At 43.8% G+C, this 19,934-nt stretch overlaps 1 protein-coding gene across 1 annotated transcript; it reads left to right on the top strand.

The window, feature by feature from the left end:
* Positions 1 to 6,325: 6,325 nt before the first annotated feature.
* vamp1a (vesicle associated membrane protein 1a) lies at positions 6,326 to 18,422 on the top strand. Its single transcript, XM_063184933.1, has 5 exons — positions 6,326 to 6,717; positions 8,001 to 8,112; positions 8,558 to 8,716; positions 13,381 to 13,432; positions 16,499 to 18,422. Coding segments are annotated over exons 1-5 (342 nt in total). The 5' UTR covers positions 6,326 to 6,715; the 3' UTR covers positions 16,516 to 18,422.
* The last annotated feature ends 1,512 nt before the right edge of the window (positions 18,423 to 19,934 follow it).

The raw sequence follows: 19,934 nt of genomic DNA, 5'->3' as shown, positions 1-19,934 counted from the left end.
GTTTTTACTTCCTGAAGTGATTCTGATATACTGTACCTTGGCTGCATGGTCTCTGTTCCAATCTTGTACTGGGGTACACCCATATCAATATTCAACCTCGATCCCTCTTGCCTTGGACACAGGCCTCCATCTTTGTCCTTGCCCTCATCCTCGTTTCCTTCTAGGAAGCAAGAGACAAAGACAGAGGAAAGGATGGACCTGAGAAATTCAGGCTCTGTTTTTTTTAATTGATACAGTGTCCCTACTCATTAGGATCAGCACATGCAGAACTGGTCGGGTGCATTTATGATTTAACCCCCCAAAAAAATCTAACAAAAGGTTTCTCAATGGTTTATAGAAGTATCAGATGTAGGTATAGGCTGCCATCTTGAAAACTAGTGAAATTTTGGTGAACTTGTAGTATGGTATTAAGCACATCTGATACTTGTGCAAACCACTGAAACTCCCTTTGTTAAAAAATGTTTGGGTTGGTGTATTATATATATAAATGCATAAATGCACTCGACTAAACTGGTTGTATCAAAGTTGTGGCAGGGCTTTTACTTCCTGAAAGGAGATGATAAAGATCCGAAACACTGCTCCCAACAAAGTTAAACGGCACGCCGAGGACTGAGCGTCCGGAAAGTCGTCGTACCATTAAACTTTGTTGGGAGCATAGAACAGTGTTGCGTACCTTCATCACGTCCTTCCAGTTATCTATGTGGTCCAGTACCTGTGTTTCTGATGTGCGCGCATTCTCTGACTTTTTTGCTTTTACTTCCTGAACCCTTTCTGATTGACACCTCTGATTGACGCCTGATTGAGTACATATCAATAGTCCTCCTTCAGCTGCTTCCTCCGACCTTCCTTTCAAAGCCACAAAAAGGTGAGAGGACAAGGATGAGGAAGGGAGGTGAGATACCATCGAGGCGGTTTTGCACGTATCGCTTCATTCCTCCATCCACTTTTGATTCCTTCTCTTTTTCCCCAAAAAAGGAGGAAGGGGGAGAATAGAGGAAAATAGGAATCAAGGACAGAGGACAGAGGAATATGTATTGATAGGTACCCATTGCTTCAGTGGTAAACTGCACCACTGAGTGGCGTCCCGTGTCTCATTATTATCAATGCTTCCCTCTGCTGGAGGAGTGTCGTACTGCCAATACTGAAAAGAGGAAGGAAAAAACATTGATGACACAGTGGCACTTTTGAAAACAACACAAAACAAAAAATAGGGGCTATTTGTACTACTAATAAATAATTACCAAAATGCCAGACATTAAAAAAAGTGTTCAGGGGAACAAAATAATAACTTTTAAATCAGAAGTTATGTAAGCTTATTTTTGTGCACGGTTGATTTTGGAGTCACTCGTAACTGAGAAACATTTTAATGCCAGCAATCGCCTTCATTCAATGAATCTTTAAATTGTCAGTTTGTTGCACAATTACTTATTTAGAAAGGGCAAATGCCAAATGGTCAACACTCTCTCTTATATCCCAACACTGGCTTCATCAGAATCAATATCATAAAAATATCAATAGAAATTGTAGAAAATTAAGTCTCTAAAAACCTATCAACCAAGCCCAAACCTCATGGCGCTATACAAAGGAGAAGATTATACCTGTCACTAGTGTACGTAGGTGTCTTACATATGCATTTCCTTCAACTTAGGGAGATCCAATGATGAGGCCTTACTGAACAGGTGCACATGACATTGCCCCAGCCATTGTAGGATTCCAATAATATCCATTAGTAGGTCTTGGTGTAGGTGGTGTAGATACAAAAAATAGGAGTACTGGTATGTTCTTGCAAGAGCCCTTACCTCAACTCCATCTTTTAGTAGTAAAAGAGGTAGAGATAAATAACAGTATAGCGCAGGTCAGATCTAAGCAGTAGCCTAAGGGCTTCCGCACACTGGCTCCGATAAAGTGCTGAGCACTGCTCAGCTAAAATTCGATTCCATTGTTTTCAATAGAACCACGCACACTGGCGCTGATGTCCGCGGACATTCGCAGATGTCGGATAGCAATTAGAGACAAGTTCTATTTTGTCGGCGCCGCCCATTGACTATCAGTGCAATGTTCGTGTGAAATTGGGTTTGGGGGTCCGAATTCTGTCGGAAAGCAAAAGTGCGCCGCACTTTGTCGGAGCCGGTGTGCAGAAGCCCTAACTCTACTGATACTGTAGAACAGGGGTGGGGAACTTGTGTCTCGAGGGCCGTTGAGACCGTCTTATCTGATTTGAAGTGGCCCCTGAAATGAAGAGGGTTCCCCACCCCTGCAGTAGAATGGTGCTGTTTTCCATTCGCTTTCGGTTTACCAGTACCTTAAATACCGGTAATCAGTCTTCTGTCAAATGCATATTCAGATGTTTTCAGACATATTGCAGTGTTATTCAGACATATACATTGGTATAGGCTTTTCCTTAATGTCTTTGCTACCTTTTTGCTGAAATAAAAAAATGGAGCTTGTGTTGATTCTGATTTTAAAAAATGTTTACAAACTTGCATATCTGGAATCGCACGCACACACACACACACACACACACACACACACACTGCATTTATGCAGGCAAACACGCACACACACACACACGCACGCACGCACGCACGCACGCACGCACACACACACACACACACACACACACACACACACACACACACACACACAGTTCATATCCAGATCTTCAGTGTGTATTGGGTCCAATTGTATAGGTTTGACTCCATTATTGAGTCTAGTAGTTATGCCATCTTATTCTGCATTAATTTAGCTAACAGTATGCTCATTATCAAAACCTTCGTAGACCAATACTCTGCATTTTCTAGTACGCATTTTTTTGTTTTTGATAATGACTCCAAATGTAGTACGCTTATTTTGCCTCTAAGAGGAGATGATGTGTGTACATAATAATATAAAACAAATCTATTAATTTAGCTTACAATAGAATATATAACACGTGTGCATTGTGTGCAAATGAGTGTGAAAAGAAAAAAAAAGATTGAGACAATAAATACATACAATAAAATGTAAATATATAAGACAAGAAGGGCATTTGAATGAGAAGGGAAAGGGGTATGTGCTTCAAAAAAATTGACTACTGTAAAATAGAAATGAAACAGGAAACATTAAGATGAAACTTTTGTAAGAATTCGGTGGGATTTATTTAAACTTTCCAAATGAGTTAAGGTTCCCTCTGACTAACAGTGTAATTTAATCTCAAAAGTGAAATAAGATTATTCTTTTTTCGATGTGTTTATAAATATTGTACTTGTGGCTTAGCTTGGGCACAATCCCTAGTGCTGAACAAAAAAGTAAGGTTTTTTTTTTTTGCACACTCCTTTAGATTGTTTCTTCTTTAAAGTTCTTTTTTTCTTTTGTATTCATTCAATGGCATGATGACATTTTGACATTGCGGTCTTCCTCAGATTCACTTAAAGAAGAAAATACTAAAGGAGTGTGCAAACCTTATTCCAAAAAAATTTTGTAACCAAGAGGGTATTCCAAGAAGGGACGTTAATGACTTACCCAGCTGATTTAAAATATATAGATATATCTAAATTATTTTGGTAAAACTAGGCTGTATGGCACTTCCATTTGGACGTTTTACCTTATGTTCAGGGTGAATATATCTGGGTAAGTGACTTAACTTGATTCTTGGAATACTTACCAAGCAGGCTGGGCAATATGGCTAAACACAACTGACCACCACAGTAGGTTATTCTATTATATCATCTGATATTGACCTCATCACATTTCTTTTCTCTTGATGCCGACAATTCAAAAGCAGGTGTATTGGGCCCAGCCGTGGCTCAATCGGCTGGGCACTCAACTGCTAAATCGGCGACGAGGGTTCGTGCATTGAAATTGGACTTCCTTCATGGCATACATGCTTCCTTTTTCCCCAACTAACATTGGCCTTAGGAAAGACATATGCACATACCTGACATTGGAAATGCTTTTTTTGTCCGAAATGTCCGAAATATCTACTCTGGGGATTTTCAAACTGATGGATTTAATACAGTACGCCCAAGACTGGTCATCACGATGTGTCTGCCTTTTATCCCAATGTCAATTTGCGATCAAATAATTGCCCTTCCTCCTATGTACGTATTACCTGGGTACAATACACATACTGTGGCAGGGGTCCGTTGCTATAAAGCAAGACTGGAGTGGGATTGGGAAAAATGTAAAGCCAGAAACGTTTTGAATGGCTCATAATGTAAATAACATGAAGAGAAGCGTCAGACTGAGATTTCATCCTGTTACCATACTCAACTACGCAGCTACCATTCTCCTCCTTCCATAATGTACAGTAATATTGTGACTCTCTCTCTCTCTCTCTCTCTCTCTCTCTCTCTCTCTCTCTCTCTCTCTCTCCCTCTCTCTCTGTTGATCTCGCTTTGAATATATAGCTGTAAATGACAATACTGAATCAACGTTAAATATAACTCAGAAATGAACCATGGTTGAGTGACACTCAAATGAAAAAGAAAGCAACACTGTTGTGTGTGAATATACTATAGTCCAAAACTGCGGCTGAAGTTGAATGTCTGCCAGAGTATATAAGCTTTACTGGAACCGATCGTCCTCCAGACAAATACAACAGGATTCATGGATTACTGAAGACTTGAGTCTTATGTTTTAGAGTTATTCTGCACTTTGTCTGAGTTAGAGTGTGGGGTGTTTATATGTGAAAGGGATTCAGATGAAAGTTATTGTATAGTGAAGACAGCCCTGACGTTGATGTAATGTAATGGCTTTTCATTTGACATTGGGTACCATCTGTGTGAGTGTGGAACTCTTGTTGATTGCCTTTTTTGTTCTTGTGTTGGGAATAAATGATTTTAAGGAAACAAGACTTTGTCCTGTCCTTTTCTTCAGGTCAGCTTTGGGGGGTCGGGGGCGATGGTCAGCAAGAAGACCTTCATGCTCACAGGTCTAGTCATAGGCCTGACCAACAGGACTTTTAGAATTTTGTTTGTCGGATGATTCACTTCTAAGAGTTCTAGGGTTCAAACCATGTTCATCATTACCTATCAGGGTAAGTGTTTATTTAATTTGCTTTTGCACCCTCAATTGGTTCAACTGCTTCTGCACAAGCAGACAGACATAGATAGATAGATAGATAGATAGATAGATAGATAGATAGATAGATAGATAGATAGATAGATAGATAGATAGATAGATAGATAGATAGATAGATAGATAGATAGATAGATAGATAGATAGATAGATAGATTGATTGATTGATTGATTGATTGATTGATTGATAGATTCATTGATAGATTCATTGATAGATGGATAGATTTTTATAAGTGGGGTCCATTAATTGAGGGAGAGCTATAATATATTGCTCTCCTGCACATGGTTCTGAGCACTAGGTTGAATCTTTTTCTGTTTGTCCCCATCGGATTCGTTTGTGCTGAGCCAAGCTGTCTGCCTCGTTCCCAGCACATCCAGGGACTGGTTAGTCTTTTTCCGAATGAGTTGAAGCTCTCCCCAAGGCTAGAGAGCGAAGCAGAGGATCTTTTTTTTCATCTGGAACCATAGTCAGGCTCAGACCATGTCTGCTGTTCTCCAGCACAGTTGTAGAGCTGTCTGTCTCTTTCTCTCTCGTTTCCAAAAGCTGTCCTGAGCTGACAGTCTCCAAAGGGCTGTGATGGTCTGTGCAGGCAGACTGTTCTTTAGTGCTGATCCCAGCACAGACCTCGCCAACGGGCAAATCTACTGCTGAATGGCTGAATGATTATTGGTGTGGGGGGTGTTGGAAATGCGCTGCATTTAAGTCGAAACTAATGGTGGAATGTAGGGTACATTATGTAATGAATTGTTCCAATACATGTCGTAACTGTGTTGAGAGGTTATCTTGTTTCTCCAAAATATTCCTTCTCCCTCCGAACATAGTTTTCTATTCAATAACCGCATCCTCCTTGCAGGTGTATCCAAATCTATCGCGCGCAATAAACCGTTACGCAGATTTTAGATCTGTTTCCGAGCTTTTTCGGATGTGGAGCAAGCCTCTCGCACTCAGACACAGAAACAGCAGACTCAACACTGTTCAGCACCGCAGTGCCTCTGTCCCGTACACGACTAGCGAGGGAGAGAACCGCACTAGCGCAAAACAAGGGGTTGAGCGGGAGGGGAGGTGCGCGTGCAAGGGAGAGAGAGAGAGAGCGCGCGAGGGCGATAGAGAGAGATTTGAAAATGACTTTCGCGCACTCACTCGTGAGTCAAGTGGGTGTAATAAATCCCCTGGACGTTCTGGCCGCTAGGTTGGGCATGTTCTCTTCGCCGGATCTACGTAACCACTACTTTTTCATTTAGGCTTTACGCAGCCTTTGCAGCTAGAGCAAAAACAGCGCATGAAATCCGTTATTCGATGCTCCTGTCTCAGATATTTACAATAGGATTTTTCCCATCACCGCTGCGCTCATTCTGAGGATTTTTTTCTCAACCGAATCAGACCAAATATTTTTCATCTACGCAGCACTTTGGTGACGCTATTCTGTTCCATAACCGGTGCGTCTTAACCATACTGTCCGTCGGTGTTACCTTCACATAAATACATCCTGCGGAAGAAGTTTACCATCGGAGAGGACCCACCACACATTTCCCTGGGATAATACTCTTCGAGCGACCTCTCTCTCCCCCACCTCTCTCTCTCTCTCTTCCTCTGTCCCTCCCTCCCTCTCTCACGCTCTTTACTGGCGATTCAGACTAATAAGCAGTTGCCGCCGAGATGTGAGTATGCGGATTTTCCCATTTTGCAATGCTATGTCGTTTATCGTGAAAATTGTGGATAGCTGGTCGTTTACTTGTGGTTCTGAGGGTTTGGCTTTCGGTTAAATTGTTGCCATAGCGTTGTTTATGCGGGATTTTACCTCTATGGAGCAAACACTGCATAGCAGATAATTCAGTGTACCTGCGTGTATGCGGTCGAATACGTCGGATTAAAGTATCTGAAAACCGTTGCCTATAAATAGCAAATGAAAGGATGGTTAGTCTCGGGATGTTATCTAATCCTCTCTAGTGAGGTGTGCTACCGATTTTGCTGTTTTAGTGGATGTTTGGGGAGGGTGTTTTGCGCAGCACTTTTTTCGAGGCAAAATGTCTGGATTAATATGTTTGGATGGCTATTCGTATCTGCACTTCAAGAAAATCAGTACGCAGGTTGTTTTCTGCATTAAAAGATTAAGATGCTGCCTGCCTTTTGAGCTCCTTTGACGCAGACGCGTTTTCAGAGGATGGCCGTGTTAAACCTATTGACTTTGTATGTGGGCTAGAGAGATTCTCTGGCCAGCTTTTCCTATGACTCAGAAAAAAAGTCATTCACAGTCGTTTCTGTATGGCATCATAGCCATTGGTGGGGGGTGGGGGGGACAGGCCGTCGTCAGCTAGACCTGTAATCTACGTCACAGCATGGTTGTCTGAGTCAGACCATCTATCAGCCCCCTAGCTGTCTACCAATGGTCCCCTCAAGGGTTAAAAGAAAAAGCTAACCACTCAGCGGATGCTGAACACCCCACCCCCACTCCCCCCTTTCTCAAATAATGCCACCTAGAGTCATCTGGGTTATTTTCACACAGAATATTTCAGAATAACTCAGAATACTTAATGAGGGGAGCGTGACAGAAAGTTGGGGCTGTGCGATGTCTGTGGAGATTTCCAGCTGCTTCTGGAGCATTCGCTGTGTCTGTGCGAAGGCCAAGAAGACGAGGGAAAGGAGGCTGTAATGCAATGCATGCAGGGAAGAGGAAATGAAGGAGAAGGGAGCAGGAAGATGGAGAGAGGGAGAGGGCTGCAGCAATGTTTGCACACCACTCTCGTGCCCACTAAACGAAAGATCTGTTCAGCTCACCGATGATGCTGACTGACTTCATACTACCCTTGAGTCACACTCTTAACACAATTTACCTCCATTTACCCTCTTTCCCTTCATCATCACCCTCAAACCTTATCCCCTCCGTCCCACCCCACACCTCCACGTTCCCTGCCTGCCTGCCTGGTCCTCTTCCACCCCCCAGGTCAGCCCCAGATGCCGGAGCACCTGCAGAGGGGGAGGGGGGAGCACCCGCCGCACCCCCCAACCTGACCAGCAACCGCAGGCTGCAACAGACACAGGCCCAAGTCGATGAGGTAGCCCAACACTTCCATCTCTCTCTCCCCCTACCCCTGGCCAGTCATCCATATCAACACAAAGATGATGGTGGCTTAAACTAGCCATGGCGATGGTGCAATACAGCTGTTGGCAGGCTTTTTGCTCCCCTGTTGCAAGTTTACAGTTGTAGGCCTATGTAGTGTAAAATGGAAAAAAAATCTGTATATGACTGTATTGTTAATGCAGCAAAATGTTTTAGAGCATGCCATACACAGATAGATATGGGTGAACGCACATGTGTATTCAAATACTTTTGGATGTGATCTTGATTTCTTGTCAGTTTAACTAACACATGCTTTTACCCACCCCACCCTTAAAATCACACACACACACACACACACACACACACACACACACACACACACACACACACACACACACACACACACACACACACACACCACACACCCCACAAACCCCCAGGTGGTGGACATCATGCGAGTGAACGTGGACAAGGTGCTGGAGAGGGACCAGAAGCTGTCTGAGCTGGACGACAGGGCAGACGCACTGCAGGCCGGAGCCTCACAGTTCGAGAGCAGCGCCGCCAAGCTGAAGAACAAATACTGGTGGAAGAACATGAAGGTGGGTCCTAATGGTCTCCTTGAGAGAGAGAGAGATGGATGGATGGATGGAGAGGGGGAGGGAGAGATAGAGAGCGATGGATAAGAGAGGGAGAGAGAGTGAATTCTGGTGGAAGAACATGAAGGTGGGTCCTAATAGTCTGCTGGAGAGAGAGAGAGAGAGAGAGAGAGAGAGAGAGAGAGAGATGGATGGATGGATGGATAGATGGAGAGGGGGAGGGAGAGATAGAGAGCGATGGATAAGAGAGGGAGAGAGAGTGAATTTTGGTGGAAGAACATGAAGGTGGGTCCTATAGTCTACTGGAGAGATAGAGCGAGAAAGAGAGAGAGATGGATGGATGGATAGATGGAGAGGGGGAGGGAGAGATAGAGAGCGATGGATAAGAGAGGGAGAGAGAGTGAATTCTGGTGGAAGAACATGAAGGTGGGTCCTACAGTCTACTGGAGAGAGAGAGAGAGCGAGAAAGAGAGAGAGATGGATGGATGGAGAGATGGAGGGAGGGAGAGAGATAGATGGATAACAGAGGGAGAGAGAGGTAGTGAATTCTGGTTGAGGAAAATTAAGGTGGGTCCTCTACTGAAGGGATTTTTAGGACAAGAGATGGATGGATGGAGAGAGAGAGAGAGAGAGAGAGTGCTAGGATGTTTGAGGAGGAATGTGAAGGTGTGCCCTCCACTCTACTGAAGACACTCCATATGGGTTCCTAAGGAGGGCATACACAGCATCATTCCCTAGCGTAGTACCTGCCTGCCCAGTACCATCCCCCACTGTGTATGTCCCTCTTTGTAAGTTGCTTTGGATAGAAGATTCTGCTAAATGAAAATGCAATGTTATGCAATGAGAGAGAGAGATGGAAAGATAGAGAGCAAGAGAGATGAGACAAGGAAACATGAGAACATGAAAAACACAGGTGCATGACTCCATAGTTGGATGCAGTTGCTTCACATACACACACACACACACACACACACACACACACACACACACACACACACACACACACACACACACACACACACACACACACACAGCCAGAGAGGGACAAAGAACGAGAATGTGTGCTGATGTGTCTGAGTCAGACGCTTTGCTTTGTGGGCTGGAAAAGTAGGTGGCCGCAGGGGGGGGAAAGGGGGGTTGGGAGAGGTGTGTGTGTGTGTGTGTGTGTGTGTGTGTGTGTGTGTGTGTGTGTGTGTGTGTGTGTGTGTGTGTGTGTATGGAGGACACGTGTGTGTGTGTGTGTGTGTGTGTGTGTTGCGCGTGTGTGTGTGTGTGTGTGTGTGTGTGTGTGTGTGTGTGTGTGTGTGTGTGTGTGTGTGTGTACACGTGTGTGTGTGTGTGTGTGTGTGTGTGTGTGTGTGTGTGTGTGTGTGTGTGTGTGTACACGTGTGTGTGTGTGTGTGTGTGTGTGTGTGTGTGTGTGTGTGTGTGTGTGTGTGTGTGTGTGTGTGTGTGTGTGTGTGGCTGGAGCTCACCTTGTGGCTGGGGCATTGCATTGTTTGTGAGGGTGAATGTGAGTACAGTGTCTGTGAAGGCAGCTAAGGCCACGGGCACCGCCATGGAACCTAACCACAATGCTGTATTCATTGAATGAACTAACAAACAAAAATCCATCCAGTCACAGCAAGACCAGGGCAAATGGCCGTATATACTCGGTAGCCTATTAGGTGTGTACAAGGAAGGGGGAGAGAGCCCATTTGTCTTGGTTTGAATCTGAGTCGGTTACGATGACGTGTCCTGCACAGTCATCGTCTTTTTCAGTATCATTACGATCAAAGGAAGCCAGTTAAGCTTTTTTCTTCATTTGCGGAACGAGGGAGGGAAGGGAGGTAGAGTTGGACAGGGGAAGAAAGAGAAAGAGAATGTGTGCGTGCGTGCGAGAAGGACAGAGAGAGAGAGAGAGAGAGAAAGAGAGTGAGATGCAGGCAGAGATTGAATTAAAGGGAAGCAATAAGGGAAGAACATGATAGAAAGAAGGAACCTTGTTAGAGTCGAGCAAAGAGAAAATGCTGTTTGTGTCCGTGACTGAGAGAGAGAGAGGAAGACATGAGAGCGAGATGAAGAGAGAGAGAAAGAGAGAGAGAGAGAGATGGGGAGAGAGAAACGGCTCCACAGAGTTCTGTGCATAGACAGAGCCACCATCTTTGTTTTGCTGTCTGTGTTGCTGCGGCAGCACTTTACATATTACATTTTCATTCTTCCGTCCGAGCGCCTGCCAAAGCTTCACCCCTCCTCCTCCCCGCACCCCTCCCACCTCTCCCCCCCCACATCACAGATGGTGGGGGAGCATCGTCCTATCGCAGCTCTCCTTTTGCCAATGGGGGAGGGGGCTCGAGAATCCCAATCTGGATTACAGAGGGCCTGGATTAAATCCCAGCTGTGACTCGTGATGTAACTCCGTTGCTAATCATGCCCTCCTCTTTCCTCTCTCTACATCTCTCATACTCTTCGTCTCTCTCTCTCTCTCTCTCTTTCTCTCTCTATCTCTCTCTTTCGCTCTCTGTTTTGCTCGGCCTGTCTCTTAACCATGAAACCCCCTTCTCACCTCTGTCTGTCCACAAACATAGTCCATTTTACCGATACCCCCCCCCCCCACACACACACACACACACACCTCCACCATACATACACACACGCATGCACGCACGCGCACACAAACACACAGCTTAATCTCATTTGTCTGTCGCCCCACCCATATAGTAGCGTTGCCAATATTGTTTTGCCACTTTACATGTCTTTGAAACTTGTGAAACTTTTTTTTGGTGAACTGCACATCATAGTACATAGAGAGGGTACAGTAGTTTTGTAACGACAGTCTATGTGTGTCCTGTGTGTTGGTCTACACTAGGCTACTATTTCTATCTCAGGGGTGACATTGGCAGGTCTGCAGCAGTGTGTGGTAATCCCACGTTGCCTTCCTGCGGGTGTGATGTTAGGCCACATAGAAAGAACGCCTTAACGGTCACTCATGCACCATAGGGGGGTGCGTGGGTGGGAGCGAGGGGTGCGTGTCTACCAGCTGTCCGTCATTACTCTTAACCACTCCCTCTTCCATGTAGAGGGATAGGATTGTATGTGTGTGAGAGAGAGGCTGCCTGCTACTAGGACAGCACCTGACCTGACATTGTAAAATGACTTTTTCTCAATCACTCGTGCCTGTGTGACTGATGACGTAAGTGCAGGAGACTCGAGTGGATTCTGGGTTTTGGATTATTAAATGTTGCTACCTATTGACTCCACTGATGTGAAAGCACAGTTAGGCACCTCAATAGAATGTGCTATAAATATATATGATGAATTCAGGTAAATTGGGCCACTTTTTTTGCATATAAGCGAATGGCCCAAAGTGGCCAAATTTACCTGAATTCACCATACATACAGAATTTATTTGTACAGAATATATTTTGAATATGTTGATATTATACTTAATGTATTCTGTGTGTATATTTCTATAGCACATTTCATTTTTGGCTAACTGGGTGGCTTGCGTCACACTTGCCTGACAGAGAGATTACTTTACATGTAGAAATACACATTACATTGTCATCATCATCATGGACACTCCATGGCATGTTTACTGGTACCTCACTCACTCACGCAGCCCAAGTGCTGTTGCCGATGCTGTTGCCGTGCCGTTGGCATTACTCACTGGTGTGGCGGGCCAAACGACACAGGAGGGGGGCTGGAGGAAGTGTTGCCAGATTGGGCGGTTGCCCGCCCAATTGGGCTACTTGAGATGGCCGTCTGCGGGTAAAAACTTTGGCCATTTGGCGTTTTTTAAGCAGTTTTGTGCCCATAGAAACCAATACAATTTGTTGAAATTGGGCGGAATTTAGTGTATTTTGTCGGTTTTTGAGAACCTTTTGGGCGGGTTTTGATCAGACAAATCTGGCAACACTGGCTGGAGGCTAGACTAGCCTAGCTACCATAGCTACCATAGCCAGGAACCCTGAAAAGCAAATGACTGTACTGTAATCCCCCTCCGCTCAAGACAATCCCGTCCCGTGCGTTGCAGGCTAAAAGCAGCCCTAGATTAGGGCCCAGCTAGACTAGGATGAAGGAGAGCAGTGAGGTAATCCAGTTACGCTTCACAAGAGGGGCAGAGAGACACCAAATAACACGTGATGATCGATTGCATGGGGAACGTGCAACGCCAATGGAACTCACTGCTCCTTTGAAAGTTCAAAGGGCAAAAGCTCACCCGTAGAAGAGAAGAAAAAAAACCAAATATGTGAAATTTGTAAAGTGATTCATGCTTTATATGGGCAATGCTGTAGAATACAAGTCTTATATGGTACAGCGTAACAATGGCCTATTTCTCATTTTCCTCATATAAAGAGTTGTGTCGCTGTGGAATTTGACTTTTGAGTTTCATATATTTATTTTTGTATGGGCAGACACTGATAGTGCCTCTATCTTGATGTTAGGCTATATGTTATATTTTCTGACGTGCTCTTTTGTCATCAGATTAGGATGAGAATATCTTTATTCGTGAATTCCTCCCAATATCATAAGTATCTGACTTGTTGATGATGCGGTATTAAATAAGAGAGAAATGAGCAGAGAGAGACATGCAAAGATTCAGGTGTTTTTTTCCCACAACAGTTTCTACAATCCAACAGTATACTGAAACTCATATCACATCTCCCTTCTTTTCTTTCCCTCAGATGATGATCATCATGGGAATTATGGGAATCATCCTCCTGGGAGTCCTCTTCAGTGAGTATTACCACTACTACGCACTAAGTACTAAATAAGTACTAAGTAGTATAGTACTAACTTGTACATGAAAAGGAAATAGTGCCCTGCAAAGGCAGGGAGCATCAACTACAGGTAGCCTCTTACGGCAGATGGGCCCATCGACGCCGGGTCTATCGTATTCAATCTTTGCTGAAAACACTCAACTACATCATAGAGACATTCGAGAGTCTTAAGTTTAAACGATTAAGACTTGGACATTACCATTTTGGGTAGATTATAGATTACAGATTATAACAGAGGCTCTGTGCTAAAGGGCTACGTGCAAAAGAGAACCTTGATCATGTATGATCAAAATACTGTCATGCAGACATGTATACTGTGTTATGTATAATGGCACAACTGTTAAATCTACTTCTTCTGCCAAACAACCATTTTTGCCATGTTTGAAATGTTATGACTAATATATATTTTTTGTCACAAATGAACATGTAGGCCTACGCACGCATGCAATTTGAATCTAGAATACTTGGACATTAGGGATGATAGATTTGGACCAGGACTGAATCCTCAATCCTCAAAATAGCCGAGAGGGAAAAAAGACATTGCAAACACTCTGCATTGCAGACCTTAAAAAACAGCATAACAGAGCAGAGCAGCGCAGAGCAGCGCAGAGCAGTGCAAGGCAAAGAGCCAACTGCCAGCTCCACAACTCAGGCCAAAGCATAGCTCAGCCTTATTCAGTACAGAGATAAAAAAAATACTGATTGAATTGGAGTGACTACTACACAGTGCCCACAGGCCAGCAGGACCTGAGCAAGTTCAATGCCAGTGGTGTAGTGTCCGTAGAACGCAGGTATACAGAGTATACCCACTTCTACATTTTAGGGGCTTCAGTATACCCACTTAAAATAGATTGATCCATTATTTACAATAGCATAAATATATACAGTATACCCACTTCAAAAAAATGCTCGAATATGAGTATGCACACTTCAAAAAAGTAGACTACACCTTTGTTAAATGCATAAGGAGTACAGAGAAGAGGCATCAGCCAATGACTGCATGGGTGTGTTCAGGCTGACAGAGAATTGTTCTGTATCCCAATCGAATCTCACGCACATCTAAAGACTTGTTTCGGGTGCAGATGAAAGAAAAGTCAATCCATAGGCAACGAAGAAAACCGCACGCCGTGTGCGTGCGGTTTTCTTCATTGCCTAGAGAACTGTTCTGTGCCAGCACCCAGAATCATCAAGCTTTATTGGCCATGGACACCTCTCCTGGCTATCGGGACTATGAAGTTTGTCTAACCTTTTAGCCTGGCCAAGCTGCAGTGATTTCAAACTTGTTGGAGGAGGGTGCGTTAGCCCGTGTCAAGAAATGCCGGTATGCTTCTGGTTGAGGCAATTAATCGGACCAGTCTTTCCTCTTGGCTTGGCCAGTAATTGAACTAGCCTTAAAACCGTCCCATCGAGCCATCGGAAAGTGCTCAAATTCAATTGGCTCCTGTTTGGGGGCGTGAATTTTCTTGCCACGGTTGTCAACTTGTCCAGACGCACTAGGTAGGAGAATTAAGTGCAGTTTCACAGGAAATATTGTTTGGCCCAGGGTAATGTACGTATATCTACTGTACTGTACATGTGCAAGAAGCAGGGGTGAAAGTGGATGGGTGCGCACAGCTGGTGCGCAGTACCGTTAAAAGAATAGGTTTAATGCTGCTCAAAAACCAACATTTAAAAAAAACAAGTAAGGTCGGATATTTGAGTAAAAAACACATACAATCACCACGCAATGCCATTTGAGACAAGTATCCTCCTATTTAGAGACACCCAAAATAGTCATGCAGTAATATAGATCTGTAGTGCATATGTTTATATTGTTTGTTGTTTGTTTTTGCGGTTGGGGGGGGTGGGGGGTGGGGTAGCACCGGTAAGAAACAAAAACTGCTTTCACCACCTGACAAGAGGCAACATCTGTAGTCACAAGGCAAAGGAGATGTTAGGACTTCCAGCACAGACTGAATGTGACGGGAGCGTACCTATGTTCCCCGGGTCCTGTATTCCCTGGGTCCTATGTTCCCTTCCCCGGTCTTTGTATGGGACCGGGGAACTTAAGGCCCTTTTTCTAAAAAAACGGTTCTATGTTCCCCGCATGCACTGTTTCCGAGTTTTCAAATTGTGCCCTTTCCAAAACCATCTCTAAACCTAATCTGTCAGTAATGCAATGTTTCTGAGTTGTAAATTTGTGCCCTGACCAAAACTATCCCTAAACCTAACCTGTCACAGTTGCAATAACAACCTGCACTTTGCCTTGCAGCAGCAGTCTACTTGGAAGCAGAGGGGTTCTATGTTCCCCGGTAGGAGGGAACATAGGTCACGGGGAACATAGGTCACGGGGAACATAGGACCCGGGGAACATAGGGATGACCCCGAATGTGGCAAAATGTGTCTTTTCTGCCTTTTGTCTTTACGGTATATTTAATTGGTGACAAGAGCCCTTGTTAGTGTTGCCATCTGTCCTAGATTTCCCTGATTGCTTCTGTTTATAATACAAGTTTGGGAACCACTGCTATAAGGTGCTATCCACACGGGAATGTTTTTCTATGCCAATGACAACGTTCCCCTGGCCTAGCCATATGAAATCTTATGAAATCGGCGTTCTGGGTAGCCCAAAACGAGTTTTTTGGATAATGGGTTCCAGAGTGCGAAAATCGAGTAACGCAGGCGTTTGCGTTGCCATTATTCCAGCCGAAACGGATTTGTTTACATCTGCGTCACAGCCACATGGCCAAAAACAGTGATGTATCCTCACAATGACCATTTTGCGCACAACATTAATTCCATGCACAATGGCATCATCAGACAACTGTTTGTGTGGACTGTGGAGGCTCTCTTTCATTTCTACCACGGTCAATATTTTACTAAACTGCCCTGTGTGGTCTAAGTCCTGCTAACAGTCCTGCGTTATTTTCTGGCTGCCAGTGCCCCAGACACAGGAGACCTCTCTAATGATTGATTTGTTTGTATGTGTCTCTCTCTCTCTCTCTCTCTCTCTCTCTCTCTCTCTCTCTCTCTCTCTCTCCTATAGTGTACTTCTACTACTGAGCTGGTCTCTCGGTGGCCGAGCACAAGGTTGACCAGCGGCATCTGATCGACAGCAGAGCCCGACGGAGCCTTGTGCGACGTCCTCTCACCCTCTTCCTCCCAAAGCTCCTCTCCTCCACTCTTGTCTCTCCCTCTCTCCCTCTCCTCCCTCCCATCCCTCCCTCCAAACTCTCACCGATGCCTTCTCATCACAACAAAGCAGCGCGTATGGATGCGGTGCCTCCTCCCACATCTCTCTCTCTCTCTCTATCTCTTCTCTTCCTCTCTCAATCTATGTGACTACTGTAAAAAAAAGAAGAAAACAAAGAAAAAAAGAAAAGAAAACAAAAGAGCCCCTTCCTCTTTCCTCTATATGATTAGTAATGTAGTGCCCAGCCCTACGTTTCTTTTTTTATATTGTTTTTTGTTTTTGTTTTGGAATTTTGTTTTTGATAGAGGAAGTTGGTGTAGAGGTTTGTTTTAGAAAAGGGAATGCCATGTGGATCTCTATGTACAGCTGTAGATTCATAGTTGTCCCCTCTCGAAAGTTACGTGTTGTAAGAAGAAGGCATGCCATTGGCTCCTGTGTGTATACCTGGCCCAATCCCGTGAGAGAGGGGGAGGGTACAATATAATGACCAGAGCAAACAGACAGAGCCTGGGTGATAGAGTGGTGAGCGAGATGACTCGAGAATCATTCAGGATGTCATTAGCCAAAGCATACTTCTGAGTGCAAGTAGAAATGCTCCTGATCCTGCCCCGGGAGCCTGAGCAAAATTGATTTAGTCACAGAGAAAACAACAGGGAAAAAAAACAGTTCAAAAGTTTTAACTGGTTGTCAGTTGAAGTGTTATCACATGATACCAAATTTGCATCCCTTTCTCATTTGAGAGTCAGGAAAATAAGAGAGGTACGCTAAATGACAGGTGGGCTAGATGGGAGAAATGGTGACTGACGTCATTCTGTTTAGATGAGACTTGACACTTTTTGGGGCATAAAAACAAGAAAGGTTTCAGACATGTACCACTACTACTCGTAGTTCGTAATCATTTTAGTGTTTAGATTGTCTCATTCAATAAATGATGGCTTGGACACACACTCTTAAAAACATATTCCAAGTATTGAAAGGGCATCCCCAGTGTATTATTCCATGGCCACAGTTTCCAGGTATCCTCCTGCCTACCAGTCATTAAAATGATGGGCATTGGTTACAGATAGAGTCTCTTGTTTTGAATCTTTATGAAAAGTAGCATTCTAGCTTCAGGTGTCTGTGTACGTGTGTTTAATTTGTAATGTACAGTGTACAGGGCGAAAAGATAGGTTTGGATGTTGGGCAAAATAGCACTGCGTGCCATAGAGAGTCGTCCCTTTTCGATTGCGTGTTGTTCAGGACCTAACCAATGAGTCTTAACTGACCCTCAGAGTGTTCCCTCTCTCCCATCAATACTTGGATTTGGGGTGGCACCCAACGTGTGTGTGTGTGTGTGTCTGTGCTCTGTATGTGTGTTTGTGAGTTTGTTTGTGTGTGTGTGTGTGTGTCCGTGAAGCTTGCAAAAGGCGACTCTCTATCACACACATTCCCTTTTTGCCTCGCTTAATTGTTCCACACCGAAGTCCACAACTTATGCAAATAACTTATTGTTCGGTTAACATTAACAGATGTTATCTGCAAAATATGTTTTTGTGAACAAAAATGCACGTTCAACAAAGTCAATTTTAAAGAGATGGGAAAAATGCAAAATGTGATGAGAACATGCTGAAGTTATATGAATATTGCACTCTTAACGGGTTGTCACCATGCAATGTGCGACTGAAAAGCCAATAAGAACACGGATCAGTTTCGGCTTGAAAGATTCTTCTGAGAAAGCTGCTAAATTGTGGTTCTTTAAAAAGCATGTCTGTTTGCATATCATTCTAATAAAGTGGTAAACGTGTTTGTGTGTGACTTTGGCTGTTGTGAAAACTCCTTTCCAAGTCTTTTTTTTAATGATTCATGGTGTGAATTTAGTCACAGTAGGTATTCTAAGTCACCTAGGGCCAGTTTTTCAAATTCCCTTCAGTGACGGGGCCGAACATAGAATCTGTATAACTGTGAGCAGCATGGTGTCAGAGGTTAGGGTGCAAAACAAGCTGATAGCTTTCCAGACAGAACAGATATTTGCTTATAGTAGAGTCCATGTGCACAACCACTGTCCAGGTGCTGGTGATGTGCAGTAAAAGTAATCCAAGTCAAGGAAGGATGAATCACCGCACACTGGTATTCTTTGCTGGTAGTTTAATTGGTGAGCAACGCGCTTAGCTGTTGCTTCATCAGGTTCACTCTGACATTACGCATGTCACCCATAGGTGACCTGGTCAAATGACCTCACCCACTTTCAACCACTCCACCCATTTCAGTGCTAGACAACACCCAATGCTGGTCTAGGCTTGCATATTACCACATTCTACCATTTCAATTCCTGTACAATTCTTATACATTTACCTGATAAATATGCTCACATTCCTATATCTAGTATATCCATATCCACATAGACTTTATACAATGCATATCACTCCTCAGATAGGCCTACAGGCTCTGGCCATTAATAGATAACAACACAATACCAAAGTGCAAAAGTGCTCATCCCAATGTGCTAAAATTACAGTGTGTATAATCAAGGTCCTTTCTCAAAAAATATATTAATGTCCATCATGTCCATTCGCTTCTCTATTCCTTAGCAGCATTAGGATGATCTGTTTATGACACTGTTTAGATAGGATTTAACTCTCATGTGAATACATAGTAGAGATATCCCCAACCTGAAGTGTTAGTGAACACACATTATGCACGGCCACAGATAGCACACATATTTGTTTTCATTTTGTTCTGACCTTATGAGGTGCCAGAACCTTGCCATCCAAGGGCCGCATTATGCCCCAGGGCCTCCATTTGAATAACCCTGCAGTAGTTCAATGGGTTTTGTTCTGAAGGCTAAAACAATAATAATTCCACCAACAAAGAAACAGTTTACTCGAACAGTACATGGATATTGTTTTAAAGCATCAGTTTAGGCCTCCCATTTACACAAGTTTTTAAAATCCCTTTTAAAACTCATTAAAAAAAATCCATTCAGGGGACTAAGACACTGATTACTGTATGTTGATATTTCTGAGAAAGGCATTGGCTTTGGCCTCTCATTTATACAAAATCAGTTTTAGAATGAGCATGTCAAAACTCATTTAGGGGGCGAAAACGCACCTGTCACAATGGAGTCTTTCTTTTTATCCACATGTCATGTTCACACTTAAAACAAACAAACAAAAAATCACATTTAAAACCATCTGCATACGTGTAATCAGCACCTCAAGCCATTTTAGCCTAAGGCAGTGTTTCCCAACCTTTTTTGTCCTGCGTACCCCCTAAGCCATTTTGTCATATGATGAGTACCCCCTCGCCCTCA

This window comes from Engraulis encrasicolus, chromosome 20 (genome assembly GCF_034702125.1).
Source record: "Engraulis encrasicolus isolate BLACKSEA-1 chromosome 20, IST_EnEncr_1.0, whole genome shotgun sequence".
NCBI classification, from domain to species: domain Eukaryota; kingdom Metazoa; phylum Chordata; class Actinopteri; order Clupeiformes; family Engraulidae; genus Engraulis; species Engraulis encrasicolus.
The sequence above is the reverse complement of the archived record's forward strand: the minus strand, read 5'-3'. Positions and strand labels throughout refer to the sequence as shown.